General features: G+C 47.4%; 1 protein-coding gene across 6 annotated transcripts in view; it reads left to right on the forward strand.

Annotated features, from left to right (window-relative positions):
- Nucleotides 1–18,251, forward strand: part of HELZ2 (helicase with zinc finger 2) — a 93,268-nt gene that overhangs the window by 40,109 nt on the left and 34,908 nt on the right. For all 6 annotated transcript variants that reach the window (XM_069243289.1, XM_069243287.1, XM_069243292.1 and 3 more), the window contains 4 exons: nucleotides 1,569–1,736; nucleotides 2,030–2,174; nucleotides 2,363–2,479; nucleotides 2,657–2,849. In XM_069243289.1, coding sequence (XP_069099390.1) covers nucleotides 1,569–1,736; nucleotides 2,030–2,174; nucleotides 2,363–2,479; nucleotides 2,657–2,849 — 623 coding nt within the window. The remainder of the gene's footprint in view (nucleotides 1–1,568; nucleotides 1,737–2,029; nucleotides 2,175–2,362; nucleotides 2,480–2,656; nucleotides 2,850–18,251) is intronic.

An 18,251-nucleotide genomic window follows, 5' to 3' on the forward strand; every position in this document is an offset into this window, starting at 1 on the left:
TGGTAATCTGTTCCCTATTAGCATTTGTGTAGTCACACATGTTCACCTTATATCTACGACCCACAATCTGGCTTCCTGTTGGCCGGTGTTGGGCTCTTAGGTCTTCCCACAAATCATGTGACTAAGATTGATTTCTCATTGTTATGCAGCCCTTCTTTAGAGATAGTGCCTTAGGACAATGCCATCTAAGCCCCTTGAGGTGGGCATATTTTGTAGATGTGATCCAACAAAAGCAGTTCTCTTCCTAAACTTGGGAGCTGCCAAAAGTTTTTAGCCTTTTTTGCATAACTTATGTGGCCTCTAAGCTTGTGAGTGTTTGGTTTTGACCTACACTGGGTGACTTTGTCTGTTGAGACAAGGCTATACTTCTGATGAGCTCTAATGAGAGCGAAACGTCTGTCAGGAGTTGCTTTTATTCATTCCTGGCTGGCTTGGATAGCATTCGATCAATTCAAAGCTGTACTACTGTTCCTGCAATCGTAAAAGACACTAATAATTTTGTAGCTCGCGCATGTATAGTGCTGGCTGATCCTATGCTTAAAGACTTTGCTGCAAAAATGGCCAAAGGTTGTTTGGCATTTGTAGCGGGCGTGGATAGCACTGCTCGAATTATGTGCTTAAACTTTGCTAGAAATTCAGACATTTGAGGTGAGCATATGTAACATATGCTTTGTAGATGTGCGTGGTCTTCAGCTTGGTAGAGTGCTATTTGTACAGAGTGGTATATGTGGGAAGTATTTTGTTGTTGTACATGAGGTGTACCACTACAGGTTGCAGCAATTTTCGGCTACAATTAAGCATGGAGTAAATTTTTTGTTTGTTTGAATATACTTAACATAAAAAAACACGCTGGTGAGTATGGCAAGTTGTCTGTAAAACTATCCCTCACAGTACTAATTAGTCCGATGTTAGTGACTATATCACTGAAAGGAGTTGCTTAGATTGTTAGTGGAGAGATGGTGGTTAAGCCAATTAAAATTTAATCTTAAGGACTTTGAGGAAATGGAAGAGTTTGAGGTTTTTGAGGGTGGGATGATGGTTCCATTGAAGCATGGATCACATGTGTGCCACGGAGCAGCAAGTGTTGAAGAGCTGAGGTATGAATTGTGAGTGTGACGAGGTCTATTTACAGTAGAAGGTCTTAGGACTACGAGTGGGTGCTATAGGGGTTTGCTGAATGGAGGATTGTATGAGGTTGCTGGGATAAGTGTGAAGGTGTTGCCTCTACATCAATCAACCCTTGCTGAGGCAAAAGGCAGTGGTGTTTAATGAGTTTGGGATTTTGAAGAGCAGAAAGAGAGTTTGGGCGGGGAGGAAAGAATTGAATGAAAGGTCCTGTGTATTTGATGGTTCCGAGGGCAGGAGGCACATACTGGTGTGCATGTGTGTTAACTTCTGTCTGCCTGAGGTACTGGCATGTATACCAGAAGGACCAGGACTTTTTAATACTTTACCGGTAGAGTTGTTCATATGTGGACTGCTATGCAGCTCAGCCAGTATTGGACAAGTATCCACTTAGTTGACTTAAAACAAACCTTCTGCAGCTCATGCTTAGCCTCTTCTTCTAGGAACAGGGAAGACATTTGTCGGTGTGCACATTGTGTACTGGTTTCATCAACTAAACCAGGAGAGGGAACAGCAGCAAGTACCAGTTCCTCTGGCTAATGGAGATGGCCGTGTGAACAGAAGCATCCTGTACTGTGGCCCATCCAATAAATCGGTGGACGTTGTTGCTGGTAATTGTTTCTTTCCTATATTGGACTAACGCTGACTCGGATGAATGCCTGGAGTAATGGAGTTGCTGTGTAGAGTAGTAGCTTGGCTGGGAGGGATTACTTTTATTTTTGGGGATGGAGATAGACTTGTTTCATTACATTAAGACTATGGTTGCTAACGCCCTCTAATGTTGAAAGTGTAGGCTAATATATTTTGGGAAACAAGAGCAAAGTAGTTTGCTTTTGCACTGGTTTTCAAAGCAAAGTAGTGTACAGTTGCATTGATTTTTCTAATATCTGTCCTCTCTTGTCAGAAATGCTATTGCACAGGAAAGGTGTGCTGCGCCCTCTGCGTGTTTATAGTGAACAGATGGAAGTGGTTGACTACCCCTACCCTGGGAGCAGTATGCACTTGACATCCAAGTCCCAGCATGATGGAAAGCCCCGGCAAGAGCTCAGGTAGGAGTGATGTACAGACAGCCACACCCAGCAGGTTTCTGCCACTAGCATAAGGAGTGAAAGGTACAGGTTACCATGCTTGGTGTAGTATCCCCCAATTAGCTCCAAGAATGCCTTTAGATTCTCGTGATGCGTATTGTCCCTGTTGGGCATCAAAATACTAACTTTTTTATTTATTCCTGGTGAAGGTCCATCACATTGCATCATCGAATCAGGATGCCAACCAATGAGTACCATAGTGCCATTCTGGAGTTTGATGCCAGGATTCGAGCTCAAGAGGAGATGTCAGAATATGATATTGAAGAGTAAGTCTTGATAACTGATTGTGAGATGGCACAAGCATTCATGATGCCTTCCATGTGTTGGCTCTTAGCAATAATGCAAGTGATTTGGGGGGGGCATTGAGATGGAGATACGAACCACAGTGTGGGTGTGTTTTTCATTAAAATGTGTTGTTGCAATCTGTCCCTTTTAATCTATAGCTACAAATCACTACTACGCAAAGCACGTGAACTGGAGCTGCAGCGCCATGATGTCATCCTATGCACATGCTGCACCGCTTCCAACAATTCCCTTTCCAGACTCAGCATCAAACAGATCCTGATTGACGAGTGTGGGATGTGCACAGAACCAGAGACCTTGATTCCACTGGTCAGCCACAAGAATGCTGAGCAGGTCTGTGAGGATCTTTTCCCTTACCAAGCCTAAAGCTAGGTTTCAGTTGTTTGGAAGATTAACATTCTGTTTTAGTTTACAGTTTCTGATGCTGGGTAGAGGCTTAGTGATTGTCTTTCATCCCTGGTTTCAAGTACTTGCAATCGTGAGGTCTGGTAGAGGTTTATTACTTGCCCTCCAATTGCAGTTTATGTAAGTCGTGAATTTGTTGGTGTCCGTGTTGTTTGAAATCTGTGGAGGAATGGCAAAAAATCTGTTAACTATGTTCCAGGTGTATATTTTGAGGTGTGGGAGCAGAGCTTGTGGTCAAGTGGGAGGACATGACTTGATTTGCTGTGTTAGCAGTCGTAGATTGGAGGAAGATTGGGTGCAACTGTCAGCGTTTGAAGAGGTGTCTCTTGTGGGTGGTTGGAGTCTCTGTGGGTGGCTGTGTGAACTCCCCCCCAACCCCTTTTGCTCTCCCTTCCACCAGCACTTATATAACCTTAATATATGTGCATCCCCAAAACACGCTTCCTGAGTCCGTTTTGCCACACATTTATCCATAGGATAAGAATAGCAAGCAAAAACGTCATTATCATCATCACAAAAAAAAACAGTATGCAGTTTGTCTTGCTTCTCCAACCTTAATCATGCCATGTTTCTTTTAATATATGCTGGTGACCCGCAACCCTATTTAATGTAATCTTCCACTGCTCACTGTAATCATAAAAAATGACTGTGTATTAACCTTTAAAAATTAGAGCCACGTATAACGTAACATATGTCGTAGGTGATAGGCCCAGCCACACATGGTGGAACATTGGGTGCCAGGAACTTTGTGGTACCTGAAGGCTATGGAACATTCCCTTAGAAATGTGGGGAAAATGTGTGATTTTTAGCCAAAGTTTAAGGTTTGCAGGGTATCCTGGGTAAGAAAACATAGTGGGATCCAAGAAAATATACCACTCTGGTTTGCCTGGGTCTTAAGTTTTCAGAAATGCCCAGGCTTCGTAGGGTTCCTTGGTTGTTGTCTGACCAAGTTTAAATTATACAGCTATTCAACATTGCAATTGAGTGGAAATTGGGATTACAGGCCATCTCCCACCAGATTATTGGTATATGCCAACTGCAAAAGAGCAAAAGCCCAGGGCTCTGGGGATGACTAAACTGGTTGTGGCAGGGAAAAGGGTTGCGGCACACACAGCAACCCATTGGCACATTGCCAATTCTGTGGGACTATTGGCAAGATATTATTGTGCCCAGCAGAATGGGGGAGCTTACACAACCCCTATCAGATCAGGACAAGCAAGCGGGCACAGGAGATTGTGTCGGAAGGGCAGCGCATCTCCAATACTTCTGTTAGATGTGCCCTTGACGTAGCAGACACTGCCTCCTGGGGAGTAAACTCCAGTATCCTCCTTTGTTGATAAGCTTGAGTTTGAATCTCTCATTTTAAACCAGAAGTTCAGCAGCGTTTGATCAAGATATTGTGTGATGGAGAAACACCTATACGGCCCACGAGTTGATCAGATGCTGGAGAGTATATAAAAAAGGATACAGATCCCGGGGAGGAGAGCTGCTTCGCAATTGTGAAGGTGCGTCGCTCCCCAGGCTAAGAGCCAGGAGCTGTAAAATAAAATAATATTTTATTATTGTTTTATTTTACAGCTGCTGGCTCAGCCAGCAGCATGTGCAGGGAGGGGTGGTGGTGGGCTATGGGAAGGGGGAGAGTGCACCTAAGTGCGCATGTGTGTTTGGCCGGCTGTCTTAGGCTGGCCATACACACATGTGCACTCAGGTTTTTTCAACCCGGCTGTGTTGAACAGCTGGGTTGGAGAAACTGCACAGACCCCAGGGTTGTGTCTGAGTGTCCGTCCAAGCCACTCAGACCAATCCTGATGCTGCTTTCATGCTAGGCTTAGCATGAAAGCAGCACCAGGATTGCTGGGGAGCCTGTACTGGTGTCCCAGTGAATTCTGGGGCACCAGAAGAGCAGATGAGCACAAGGGGCCGGCGGCATCTGTGGAGGTAAAATTATTATTATTATTATTATTATTATTATTATTATTATTATTATTATTATTTTTTAAATATTTTTATTTTTATTTCCCCCCTGTCCCTCCCCTTGAGATTTGCGGCGGCTGCCACTGATACAGATACAGCCGAAGCAATGGGAGCCCAACAGACACCATCCCCTTGCTCTGCTGTTTGCCGCACACAGTTTTGTGGCGGTACAAAACCACCTGCCAGCAGGTTTCCTCCTCCTATCAGAGAATGAAACAGCAACCCCAAACTGCCCGGTGATACTCCAGGGGTTCTTTCAGGAGAAACCACTGTAAAGGCAGGGGTAGAGACGGAGCCATGGAGCCAATGCCGACTCACCAACACGGCACAGGAGTGCACTCCCTGTATTTTCTAATTCCTGTAAAAGACGGGTCTCTCAGGCCCTTTCCAGACCCTCTGCCCCTCAACAGGTACATCTTGTTGAAGCATTTCCACATCATCACGCTACAGGATGTCATATCACTTATGTGACAAGGCAACTTCATGACTGCCCTTGACTTTAATGGTGCTTATTTTCACATCTCAATCCACCCAGCGCATCAGTGCTACCTCAGATTAGTGGTAAGCGGCCAACACTACCAATTTGAGGTTTTACCCTTTGGGGTTAACTCTACTCCCAGGGTTTCTACCAAATGTCTGGCTGTTGTTGCGGCTCATCTCTGGAGGCGTCGTATCCATGCCCTCCCTTACCTCTGACTGGCTGATAAAGAGCTCAACCAAACATCACTGCCTCACCAATATGCAGATCACGTTAGATTTACTTTACTATCTGGGCTTCACCATCTATGTGGGAAAATCCCATATACAGCCACTACGAAGCCAACTCTTCCTAGGGGCAGTCTTAAACTCTGTTGCCGGAAAGCCTTAACCTAGTCTTGCCGATTTCAAGCTTTTCAGTCCCTGCTGCCTCTTTTGCATCCAAACCATCAGGTATTGGTACGTACATTCATGTGCCTCCTTGGTATGATAGCTTCCTGCATCGTCATAGTTCCACATGCCCGGCTACACATGCGTTCAATCAGGAATGCCTAGCATCACGGTGGTCACAAGTGGAGGGTCAATGGGAAGATTTAGTGTTGATAAATGCCAGCACTCATTGCGCTCTGCAGTGGTGGAACACCAGCAATTTGTTGCGGGCAGTCCTTTCCTGGACAACATTCCACAAGTGACTATTACCACGGACACCTCTTTCAAGGCTTGGCGGTCCCATCTACAGGACATCACTGTTCAAAGCTTGTGGACTCTCCTCCAGCAGACATGTCACATAAGCTATCTGGAGTTGAAAGCATTCTTCTGCCACATTCACCACAAAACAGTAGTGATAGTGCCTCCAAAAGCCTTGCCGCTGAAAGTAAAGGGCATCAAGTAAACTAAGATGGTAATAAAACAGATTTATTACCATTTTTATTTTTAATTCTGGCAAGCAGCCGCATTTGAGAGGGGGCCAGCAGCAGGGAAGAACAGTGGGCTCAGCGCACTTTTAACATACGCATATCACTTTGGTTGGCTGTTTTAGACCGCTGAGTGGAGAGAATGCACAGGCCTCCAGGCCCTGAAGGAGCACTGGTTCAGGGCACTCCAGCTAATTCTGGCACTGCTCTAATACTACCCGAGCAGCGTGAGAGTAGCACCAGGATTGGTAGAGGGGACTTGGACGAGGCTTTTGTAGCTTGCTACCGTGGCTGAAGGAGCCACTGAATGTCTAGACGGGAAAGTAAATCTTTATTTCAGTTTTTTTTATTTAAATTAACTCATTGACAGGAACTGTGAGAACTTGCAGTGCCTTCAGTTTCAACTCCAGAGCTCTCGATCGTGGCCCATTATAAACACTGTTTAAAACGGATCGCGACTGAGAGCTTTGGTGCTGTGCTGAGTCTAAGGGCACTGCTGTGCTTGCGTTTTTTTTTTTTCCTTTTCTTTTTTTCTTCCCTCATGCCGCTGGCCGCCACTGTAAATCAGTCCTGAAAAATAGAGCACGTGACTGCCACGTACTATGTTTAGAAACAGGGGGGCACTCACTCCTCCCACCTGTCGAGGTTAGCTCAGGGCATTTAGTGATGGGCAATTCACCCCCTAGGTCCACCTCCTAGCAGCGGATTATCTGCCGGGCGTGGACAATGACTTTGCAGAACTGCGCAGCAGGAACTTTTCCCTGAATTCTGCTCTACTGAGGAATTCCCAACATAGATTGGTTTGTTGCCGCTGAAAATGCTAAATGCCCAAGCTTCGCCTCCAGGTTTTCACACCCACAGTCCATGGGAAATGCACTATGGATGAATTGGGCAGGGTTATTTGCCTACACGTTTCTGCTTCTCCCACTCTTTTCAAATAAGAATTTACCTTTCTAAAATAATTTTTTAAAAACAGAAGGAAAGAGGCATTTGGCAAAACAGAAACGGTTCATTTAATTAAACATTGTGGCAGAGAGAGTAGTTACAGGAACTGGGTCTGAGGACTGTCTCTCTATGTGCAATCAATGTGAGTGGCGTTTTATACATTTCTTTGGGTAAAATAAAGCAATTACAACATTCCTTTCTGAACAAAAAAATTTGACCAGTTGTCATGGAGTCATAAATAAGATCCTGATAGCATAAGCAGGTGGTTCTCAACCTTGCGTGGGAACAATGTGGGCCAGCCAGTAATGTGTTCAGATGTCTGGCCTGGCCAGATGTCTGGCCTGAGGGATGTGTGGTCACTGCGTGTTGCTGTGTTCTGATTGGGTAAGTGTTCCTAACTACATGTGACATCTAAGTTTCTGCTGTTTTGGGAAATGCACGCACACCTCTGGCTGTGTGTGATTTATTGGGGCCAATCTCCTGGGACCATTGTGGTGTCGCTGCACCTATCTGTGGTATTTGATCTAAGTTTTGTCTGCTGGCTACAAGCCACCTCACCTGCGACCTGTCAGTAACCTCAGGCGTAGGTCTTAAAACCTGCCTGACCGCGTACCTTGGTTCCAGGGTCAATGGAGAGTTCACGACAGGGGAAATCTAATCATGGTGATGCAATTTTGTTCTTGTATGTGAATGTTTCTTTGTATGCATCGACATTGACTATTCCCGTATTAACATATACACGGTTTGGAAGCTCTGACAGACCTCGCTATCCTTAATTGTGGTGGCTCACACGTGTGCCAAACAACCTTGGTTCACAACACTACTGGAACTCTGTAGTTCCTCACAACAAGCTCCTCTGCTGGCTGGACCTTCTAAGGCAACACGAGGGGACCTTGCAACATTCTAAACTCGAATAACTCAACCTACCAATCTGGCTCCTGAGGTCCTAGAGTGTGATAACCTACATTTCCCCCCTGAGAGTGATTATCCTCAGGAAAGTTTGTCATCCCCCTACTAGGGCCTGCTATGCCGCAGAGCAGAAGAACTTTGTCCTCACGGTCTACCCAAACACACTGATCCTCTGAAACGTAAAGTACAAGTCATTGTCTGCTACCTGTTGCACCTGCAATATTCAGGTCTGGCTTACACATCTATTTGCCTACATTCACCTGCAGTGGCAGCATGCTTACAGAACTGGGAACACTCCTCTTTTTTCAGAGCCCCGTCATTAAAGCCTTCATGGAAGGATTCAAAAGGGTTATTCCTCCTAGGATACCCCCAGTCCCACGCTGTAATTTTAATATAGTCTTACAGGAGTTATGGGCTTCCCGTTTGAGCCCCTTCATTCTTGCCCTCCACAGTTTCTTTCCTGGAAGGTGGTCTTCTTGGTCGCCATTACTTCCCTTAGACCTGTGGATTCCAACCTTTTCACTTCTGTGGACCCTTACTTTATCATTAGTGGAACCTGGGGACCCCCCGAAACATTGGAATCTGGGGACCCCCCACTGAGTCTTTACTGGAAGCCGGGGACCCAGGCCCATACATTGTAAATGATTTGAACCGCAAAACAATACACACAAAAAACAGAAACAAGCATTCCATCAAACACATACACAAATAATAGCACATTTTATTTAATTTGCAAACAAAATAAAAATTAAAACATTACATTTGATAGGAAGGTTGGATCTTTTCTAAATTCAGTTGAAGCCACATATCGTCCACACTATATTCTGTTTGATGCACCTGCACTGCTCCTACAAATCAATTTGAGTATATTAATTACATTTTTATCCTCTAATTTCAAATTTACAATCATGTTTAAAATTTTCAGTTGTACGTTTAGCCACTTTATTTAAAACACTTTGTTAATCTGTTACTATTAGTTAATTTTCTGAGCTATCCTGGACCCTCTGGAGGCTTTGCGGACCTTCGGTCTCCGGACCACAGGTTGGGCACCACTGCCTTAGACAGGTAAGCAAGAGTCCAAGGATCACATTAGTAGATTTAAGATTTACCCTGACAAGATGGACTTTGGGACTAATCCAACATTCCTGCCCAGGTTTACTTCTTTCCATCTTAACCAGTCCATAGAACTGCCAATGTTCTTTCCACATCCAAACTCAGTAGCAGAGCAGCAGGCATATTGCACACTAGATGTAAAAAGAGCCCTAATGTACTATATTGATAGGACAAAAATATTTTGCAAAACACAGCAGCTATGTGTGTCCTTCACAAAACCACACAAAGGGACTGCCTTTTTGAGAGCAGGAATTGCTTGGTGCTAGTCAAGTGTATTCAAACCTTCTATGCCAAAGCCACAAGATAGCTGTCTCCTCCTCCAAGGCCCCACTCTACACATGAAAGGACAGCCTCAATGGCATTTTTTTAGGCAACATTCCAGTAGCGAACCTCTGTAAAGCAGCTACCTGGTCCACACCACACATGTTGACCAAACACTGTTGTGTGGATGTCCTAGCGAGACAGCAGGCTCAAGTGGGCCAAACTGTCCTGAGTACAGTTTTCCAGTGCTCTGCAACATCCTCCATCTAGCCACTGCCTTAGAGAGGAAACTGCTTTACAGTCTATGCACAGCATGTATATCTACAGCTGCACATGCCATGAGCTGAAAATGTTGCTTACCCTGTAAGTATCTGTTCATGGCATGTAGTAATGTAAATTCACATGTGCCACCCTCCACCCCGGAAGCTGTTGGCTGTTGTAGATCGCTTTCCTCTTTGTCTACTGTTCCTTTTTGTTATATGAACATCTTTATGCTTTCTTATGCTCTAGCTCCATCCTCACCCCGTGCAGGAAACAGTGTAACTGTGCAGTTGATGCCCATGTGCAATGCCAACTAAGGAGCAAGTCACTATATGTTGTGACGCAAAAGACTTCTTTGAATAAAAGCAAGTTGTACACGTCCGAGGTTCAACACTAGGTGGGAGGAGTATTCACAGCATGTAAATCTACATCACTGTATGCCATGAATAGATGTTTACCAAGAAACATTCTTGAAGCACGTGTGGCTGTAGATACACTTGTTTAGTATAATCCTGATATCTAGTGTTGGGCACGGATGTGTGCAAGTTGTTTATCTTTCAAGAAAGACGTCTGACTAATGAGGTAGACTGACTCTTCCTCTTGCTGGCAATGCACCTTGTCATCCATTCCATTGTTAGGTTGTTTTTTTCTGCCGTCTGGTTCGCACATGTGCTCCTCTGCTCCAGATCAACACCGTTGTCGCTTATTCTTTTCCAAAATCTACTGTCGGCATTGTTTTGGATTACGGCATTTCTTAGTCTCCCTCTTCCGTTCATCAATGTCGACTTCATCGGAGTGACTCTGGTTGGCTGTGGCCCTCATGGGCTTTGGCTTTTTGGGGCAGACTTCATATCTTTGATGTTCCCTCCACTCATTGTCCACCAGGTGATGGAATGGATACCTTTCCGCTTCTGTCCTCACTGCCACGCCCCCTTTGCACCAATCACCACCAGCTGTGTAACTTGTGACTCTCCCCTGAACACAAGGAGGCTACCTGTGAGGCCTGCAAGTCCTTTAAGTCGAAGAAGACCCTGCATGAGCTCAATGCCTCAAGATGTTCTGCTGCAGTGTTGAAGAGGCACCACAGCATTTTGGACCTGCAGAACCTCAAGAGGAGGCAGAGGCCCAGGTGTTCAGTCAATCAAGGATTTATAGAGCGCACTAATCACCCATTAGGGTCTCAAGGCGTTGTGGGGGGTGGGGGGGGGGGGGGGAGCTACTGGTCGTAGAGCCATGTCTTGAGGCGTTTCCTGAATGTCAAGAGGTCTTGGGTCTGGCGAAGATGGAGCGGTAGGGAGTTCCAGGCGGCTAGGTGAGAGAAGGATCTTCCTCCGGCGGTGGTGCGGCGGATGCGGGGATGGAGGTGAGAACAAGGTTGGCGGAGCGAAGGGTGGGGGTGTGGAAGGTGAGTCTTTTGTTGAGGTAGGCTGGGCCTGTGTCGTGGAGGGCCTTGTGTGCGTGGATGAGGAGTTTGAAGGTGATCCTCTTTGATACTGGTAGCCAGTGAAGGCCTCTGAGGTGGGGGGGAAATGTGGTCGTGGCGTGGGATGTCCAGAATGAGGCGGGCGGATGCGTTCTGGATTCTTTTCAGCTTTGTTAGGAGTTTGGTTGTTGTTCCTGCATATAGGGCGTTTCCGTAGTCCAATCAGCTGCTGACCAGGGCGTGGGTGACAGTTTTCCTGGTTTCGACGGGAATCCACTTGAAGATTTTGCAGAGCATGCGGAGAGTGTTGTAGCATGAAGAGGAGATGGCATTGACCTGCTGAGTGTGGAGTCCAAGATGAAGCCTAGGTTGTGTGCGTGGGTGGTGGGTGAGGGTGCGGTTCCTATGGAGGTGGGCCACCAGGAGTCATTCCAAGTTGAGGGGTTGGTGCCGAAGAGGAGGATTTTTGTCTTGTCTGTGTTTAACTTGAGGTGGCTTGATTCCATCCAGCTGGCGATGGCGTGAAGTCAGTTGTGGAGGTTGTTCTTTGCAGTTGTAGGGTCTTTCATGAGGGAGAGGATGCGCTGAGTGTCGTCTGCGTAGGAAACTATGTTGATGTGGTGGGTTCGTGCGATGTTGGCGAGGGGGGGGCCATGTAAACGTTGAAGAGCGTGGGGCTGAGCGAAGATCCTGTGGGGAACGCCACAGATGATTCTGGAGGCTTCTGACCGGAACGGTGGGAGGCAGACTCTCTGGGTTCTGCCTGAGAGAAATGACAAGATCCAGTCGAGTGCCTTGTCGCGGATTCCAGCACGGAGGCGTGTGCGGAGAGTGTGATGACTTACCGTGTCGAAAGCTGCGGAGAGGTCCAGGAGGATGAGTGCTGCTGTTTCTCCTTCGTCGAGCATGGTCCTAATGTCATCTGTGGCAGCAATGAGTGCAGTCTCGGTACTGTGGTTTCTGCGGAATCCGAATTGGGAGGTGTCGAGTACCTTGCTGTCTTTCAGGAACCGGGATAGTTGCCTGTTTATGATTTTTTTCGATGACCTTGGCTAGGAAGGGGATGAGGGAGATCGGCCGGTAGTTCTTGGGGTCGTCTGGGTCTGCCTTTGGTTTCTTCAGCAGGACGTTGATTTCTGCGTGCTTCCATCTTTCTGGGAAGGTGGCTGACTCAAAGGAGCTGTTGATGGTTTTGCAGAGGTGGGGGGCGATGATGATGTTTGCCTTATTGAAGGTATGGTGAGGGCAGGGGTCTAATGGTGATCCGGAGTGGATGGAGGCCATGGTGGTGGCAGTGTCCTCTGTTGACGAGGGGCCAGGTGTGGAGGAGGTGGGTGTTGCTTGGTGTGATGGCTTCTTGGGTGTTTGTAGTCAGCTGGTGGGTCTGGGGTTTGAAGCTATTGTGGATTTCTTCTATCTTTCGACAGAAGTTGGTTGCCAGTGAGTTGCAGAACTCCTGTGATGGCGGGGGTTCGTTGGAGCAGGTCCTGGGGGTGGAGAGCTCATTGATGATGCTGAAGAGCTCTTTACTGTTGTGAGCATTGGCATCGATGCGTTTTTTGAAGTGGGTCCTTTTGGTGGTGCGGATCAGTTGGTGATGTTTGCGTAGGGCATCCTTGAAAGCGATGTGGTTGGAGTTGGTAGGGTCAAGGTGCCAGGTTTTTTCCATTCTGCGACATAGCCGTTTGGATTCCTGTAGTTCTGGGGTGAACCAGCTGGCCTTGATTCTGTGGGAGGTGTTTTTTTTTTTTTTGAGCGGTACGAGGGTGTTGGCGCAATCTTCTATCCAGCGATGCAGGTTGGTGGTGGCTGTGTTGGGGTCTGGGTCCCAGGGGGTGGGGGCCGGGCGAGGGTGGAGATCAGTTGATCCGTTGATATTTTGCTCCAGTTGCGTCGGGGGGGTTGTGTGCGGGGTGGTGAGTGACTGACTGGTTTCTGGTAGAAGTGGATGCAGCAGTGGTCTGTCCAGCTGAGTTTGGTGGTGTGGCTGAAAGAGACGTGGTTACTGGCTGAGAAGATGAGGTCGAGTGTGTGGCCTGCGGAGTGGGTGGGTGAAGTGACGAGTTGCTTGAGGCTGAAGGTGGTGAGGTTGTCGATTAGGTTGGTGGTGCTGATGTTGTTTTCTAGGTGGAAGTTTAGGTCACGAGGAGGATGTAGTCTGTTGAGGCGAGGGCTTGGGAGCTGATGGCATCGGCGATGTCGTCGCAGAACTGCGGTCTGGGTCCAAGGGGGTCTGTAGACCAGTGTTCCTCTGAGTGTGTTGTTGCAGTTGATGTGGATTTTGAAGTGGAGGTGCTCGGTGGAGTTGATGGTGTTGTGGGGGTTAGTGGAGACTCTTATGATGTTTTTGTGGACTATGGCGATTCCTCCTCCTGCTCTGTTGATTCGGTCTCTTCTGGTGATCTTGTAGTTTTCTGGTATGGCTATGGCTACGTCTGGTTCCGAGGCCAAATTCATCCAGGTTTCGGTGAGGAATGCAACGTCGAGCGAGTATGTGGTCAGGAGGTCCCAGAGTTCAATTGCAAGTTTGTGGACAGAGCAGGTGTTAAGTAGGATGCATCTTAGGCTGTTGTCCTTTTTGAATTGTAGTTTGATTTGGAGGTGTTGGCTTCCCCAAAGACAGCTCTGGCTTGAAACTGGATATGCAGGGTCTCACACCACATCAAGCCATGAGTACTGTGCCTCCTCCACCTCCACCTGACCCCTGCTGACCAGCACAAAGGGTTGTTTACCCCAGACTGACTAATGACTATCATTGAGCCACCACAATCTTTGAGCTATGGTTGGCACTGACTGGCTGCATCGGACAAGCCCAGCCTCAGCTTGGCGCAGAAAAAACAGCACAGACCGCACACTCCAGAACTGACTCCTTCATCGGAGTCGAGCCGACTTTCGGGGTCAAGAACCTCGGTGTTAAAACAGCTCTCCACCTCACTGCCAAAAATTCCAGCTTTGAATCCGAAACCCTCTGCAATAAAAATACCAGCAGCAAAAACTTCGACGTCTGAGCCGAAATCCTACACCTTCGGCAAACATGCACATGGTTTTGAGTCTGGAACAACCGGTGCTTCAGCGGCTGTGTTAGACTTTTCATCCTTGGCGTGGTCTCCCTTAACTTTTTGCCTCTGTTCCCCAGGTTGTTGATGGGTGCTGGACTCTGATTTTATTGTTTTTGTTACTCTGGGCACTTTACCAGTGCTAAAGTGCAAGTGCTCCTGTTTAAAATGTGTACGTAATTGGTTCTCCATGATTGGCATATTTGTTTTACTGTTAAGTCCCTAGTAAAGTGCACTAGAGGTGCCCAGGGCCTGTAAATCAAATGTTACTAGTGGGCCTGCAGCACTGTTTGTGCCACCCACACAAGTAACCCTGTAATCATGTCTCACACCTGCCACTGCAGTGTCTGTGTGTGTGTATTTTTACTCTGTAAATTCGACTTGGCAAGTGTACCCACTTGCCAGGCCTAAACCTTCCCTTTTCTTACATGTAAGGCACCCCTAAGGTAGGCCGAGGTAGCCCCAAGGGCAGGGAGCAGTGTATGGTTAAGGTAGGACATATAGTAATGTGGTTTCTATGTCCTGACAGTGAAATATTGTTAAATTCGTTTTTCACTGTTGCAAGGACTGTCTCTCTCATAAGATAATATGGGGGCTACCTTTAAATATGATTAAAGCGTAGATTCCCCTAGAGAGTAGATGGACATGTGGAGTTTGGGGTCCCTGAACTCACAATTTAAAAATACATCTTTTAGTAAAGTTGATTTTGAGATTGTGCGTTTGAAAATGCCACTTTTAGAAATTGAGCATTTTCTTGCTTAAACCATTTTGTGACTCTGCCTTGTTTGTGGATTCCCTGTCTGGGTCAGTTTGACAGTTGGGTTGTTTTTCACCTCGCACTAGACAGTGACACAAAGGGGGCTGGGGTGTAACCTGCATTTCCTGATTAGCCATCTCTGCTAGGAGGGAGGGGTGGAGTGGTCACTCTCATCTGAAAGGACTGTGCCTGCCTCTGACAATGCCGGCTCCAACCCCCTGCTGTGTGTCTGATGCCTTGCCTGGGCAAGGCAGGATTTCACAAGTAGGTGTGAGTCCCCTTTGAAGAAAGGTGACTTCAAAGACTAAAATGGGTATAAGAAGGGCACCCAAATCTACAGACTTTAGAAACAGTTCTGGAACCAAGAGGAACCTCTGCCTGGAGAAGAGCTGATAGCTGAGGAAGAAGTGCTGCCCTGCCCTGCCCTGCCTGTGACTGTGCTTTGTGGAGCTTTCCTGCAGTGCTGCTTCTGCCAGAGTAAGAGGGCAAAGACTGGACTTTGTGTGCCTTCCATCTTGTGAAGAAATCTCCAAGGGCTTGAGTTAGAGCTTGCCTCCTGTTGTTTGAAGTCTCAGGGACAGCAAAGACTTCTCTCTGCCAGCACCTGGAGTCTCTGGAGAGACTCCTGCCCCGACAAGTGGTGCCTCATCCAGTCCCTGGGCCCTTGAAAGGAAAGCTGGTGGAATCCAAGGAAAACGACTTCGGACGACTTCGGACCAACGCCGCTGCTGAATCCGGTAACGCTGCCTGCACCTGACGCCGTGACCTTCGCTGGAACGCGACGCTCTTCGCAGGCCCGACACAGCAGTAGCCCCGCTGAAGTCCGCGACTCCGTGGAAGTCGCCGCACCACATCGTGACCGACGCCGCTCGAAGTGCGTGGATTCAACGTTTCGCACAGACACCGCGATCCCCGACTTCACGCATCGGCTTGTTTTCACTCTTCACCAAAGGTACTGTACTTGGGGGTCTACACGACTCCATGTCCGGCGCCGCTGGTGTCGGCTTGTTGGGAACAACTCCGTCACGACGCCGCGTTAACATCTCATCGAAGCATTTTTGTTTCTAAGCGCTATTTTTGAGTTTAATCTTAAAAAATTCATAACTTGACTTGTGTATGTCGGATTTTTGTAGTTCTGGTCTTGTTTTGTTTAGATAAATATTTCCTATTGTTCTAAACCGTGTTGTGTCATTTTTTAGTGTTTTCATGAAGTTACTGTGTGTGTTGCTACAAATACTTTACACCTAGCGCTCTGAAATTAAGCCTACTGCTCTGCCAAGCTACCAAGGGGGTAAGCAGGGGTTAGCTGAGGGTGATTCTCTTTTACCCTGACTAGAGTGAGGGTCCTTGCTTGAACAGGGGGTAACCTGACTGTCAACCAAAGACCGCATTTCTAACATTGGTGATCAGCGGTTGGGATTTGGACTTGTATTTGTGCTTGACATACAGTAATTAAGTGTACACTACTGTTTGAGTTCAGACCACTACGTGACCACATACTACTAGTCTTGTGATTTTTGTTTTTTTCTATTTGGACTGTTTTTGCTCTGCATTCATTTTCTTTTTTCGCTGATCCGGTGATTGACTTTTCTGGAACTTAATTTGAGAACTTGCTTTTCTGCATTTGGAACTTTGCACTCTTTTAACCTTTTTATCATGTCTCTACTTGGAGATGCATCAGTTGAAGCTGTTTTTGACCTGAAGCAATTGGATAGTTATAACAAGGCTCAGCTAAAGCAGTTTTGTAAAAATTTTGGTTGTCCCTTTAAGAGCTCTTCCAAGAAGGATGAGCTGAAAAAGGCGCTGAGGGCCTGGGTGACAACCAGAAGCACTGGAGGGCACACTGAGGAGGATGAGGAGGAGGAGGGAGAGCAATCAGTACATAATGGTATAGTGGGGGGGACCTGTTATTCCCAGGGAAAGAGTCTCTAGGGCAAGTAGCAGTGTATCCTCCAAAGGTCTGACACCTGGAGAGTTACAGGACAGACAGGCAGAGAGGGAGTACCAATTGGAGCTGAAAAAGCTCAGTCTAGAGATGGAACAGAGAAGGCTGGCCATTGAGGAAAGGAAGTTAACAATGGCTCATGAGCTCAGTTTAAAAGAGATAGATCAGAGGAGTCAGCCCAGTAGGGATGGTGGCAGCAATCCTACAGTGCAGCCCGAGAGAAGGGTACACATCCCAAAAGACCTTGTGAGGGATTATAAGAGGGAGGATGATATCTACTTGTGGTTCAAGGGTTATGAGTCAGCTCTCCACATGAACCTGGTCCCTGAAGCTCATTGGGGGGCAGCCCTGTGGAAGCATTTTGAGGCAGAGGGAAGGGACACACTGACAGCCTTAGGGGATGCTCAGGATCTCACCTACCCTGTCATGAAGGAGGCCTTACTCACAGGTATGGTCTCACCCCTGAGCAGTACAAGGAGAAGTTTAGATCCTACAAGAGAAAGGAATCCCAAACATGGTTGGAATGTGTTGATTCTTTTTGCAGGTCACTGGATGGTTGGGTGAAGGGCAGTAAGGTAAACACGTATGAGGGGCTTTACAATTTAATTGCTTGGGAGCAGTTGTACAGTTTATGTTTTCCAGAGCTGCGCCAGCACCTCATTGACCGCAAGCTGACTGACCCCAGGAAGCTTGCACAGGAAGCGGACCGCTGGGAGAGCACTAGGGTCCAAAAGAGGTATGGGGGAGACCACGCCAAGGGTGGGCAGGGTCCCTCTCAGAAGAAAGGGGGGGGTAAGGGCAAACAGGGGGAGTTCTTAAAGGGCCCCAAACTGATTCCCAGGGTAAGGATTCCCAACCCCCCAGTGAAAAGAAGCCATGGTTGTCCAAAGGGAAGCCAGTGGCAGGTGGTCCCCCACGTAAGTGCTATGCATGTGACCAGGTGGGTCATGTGAGGGGAGACCCCAAATGCCCCAAAAGTACACCGGCACCCACTGGTGCACCGTCTCAGGGTTTGGCCAGTGTAGCGCTTGGGGAGGAGTTGGTTTCAGGTGGGTGGGAACCAGCAGAAATGACCCTTGTCTCACTAGGGGACAGTGAGATGGTCCAGAAAAACCTAGTGCCTGATAACACTAAGAAGTACAGGCAATGGGTGACCATCAATGGACAGAGAGTGGAGGCTCTGAGAGACACAGGAGCCAGTGTGACTACAGTGAGGAGTCACCTGGTGTCTGAAGAGCAGATTGATCCCCGGGTACTTCACCAAGTAGTTGCGGTAGACAACTCTGAGCGCCTCT

This window comes from Pleurodeles waltl, chromosome 7 (assembly GCF_031143425.1).
Source record: "Pleurodeles waltl isolate 20211129_DDA chromosome 7, aPleWal1.hap1.20221129, whole genome shotgun sequence".
NCBI classification, from domain to species: domain Eukaryota; kingdom Metazoa; phylum Chordata; class Amphibia; order Caudata; family Salamandridae; genus Pleurodeles; species Pleurodeles waltl.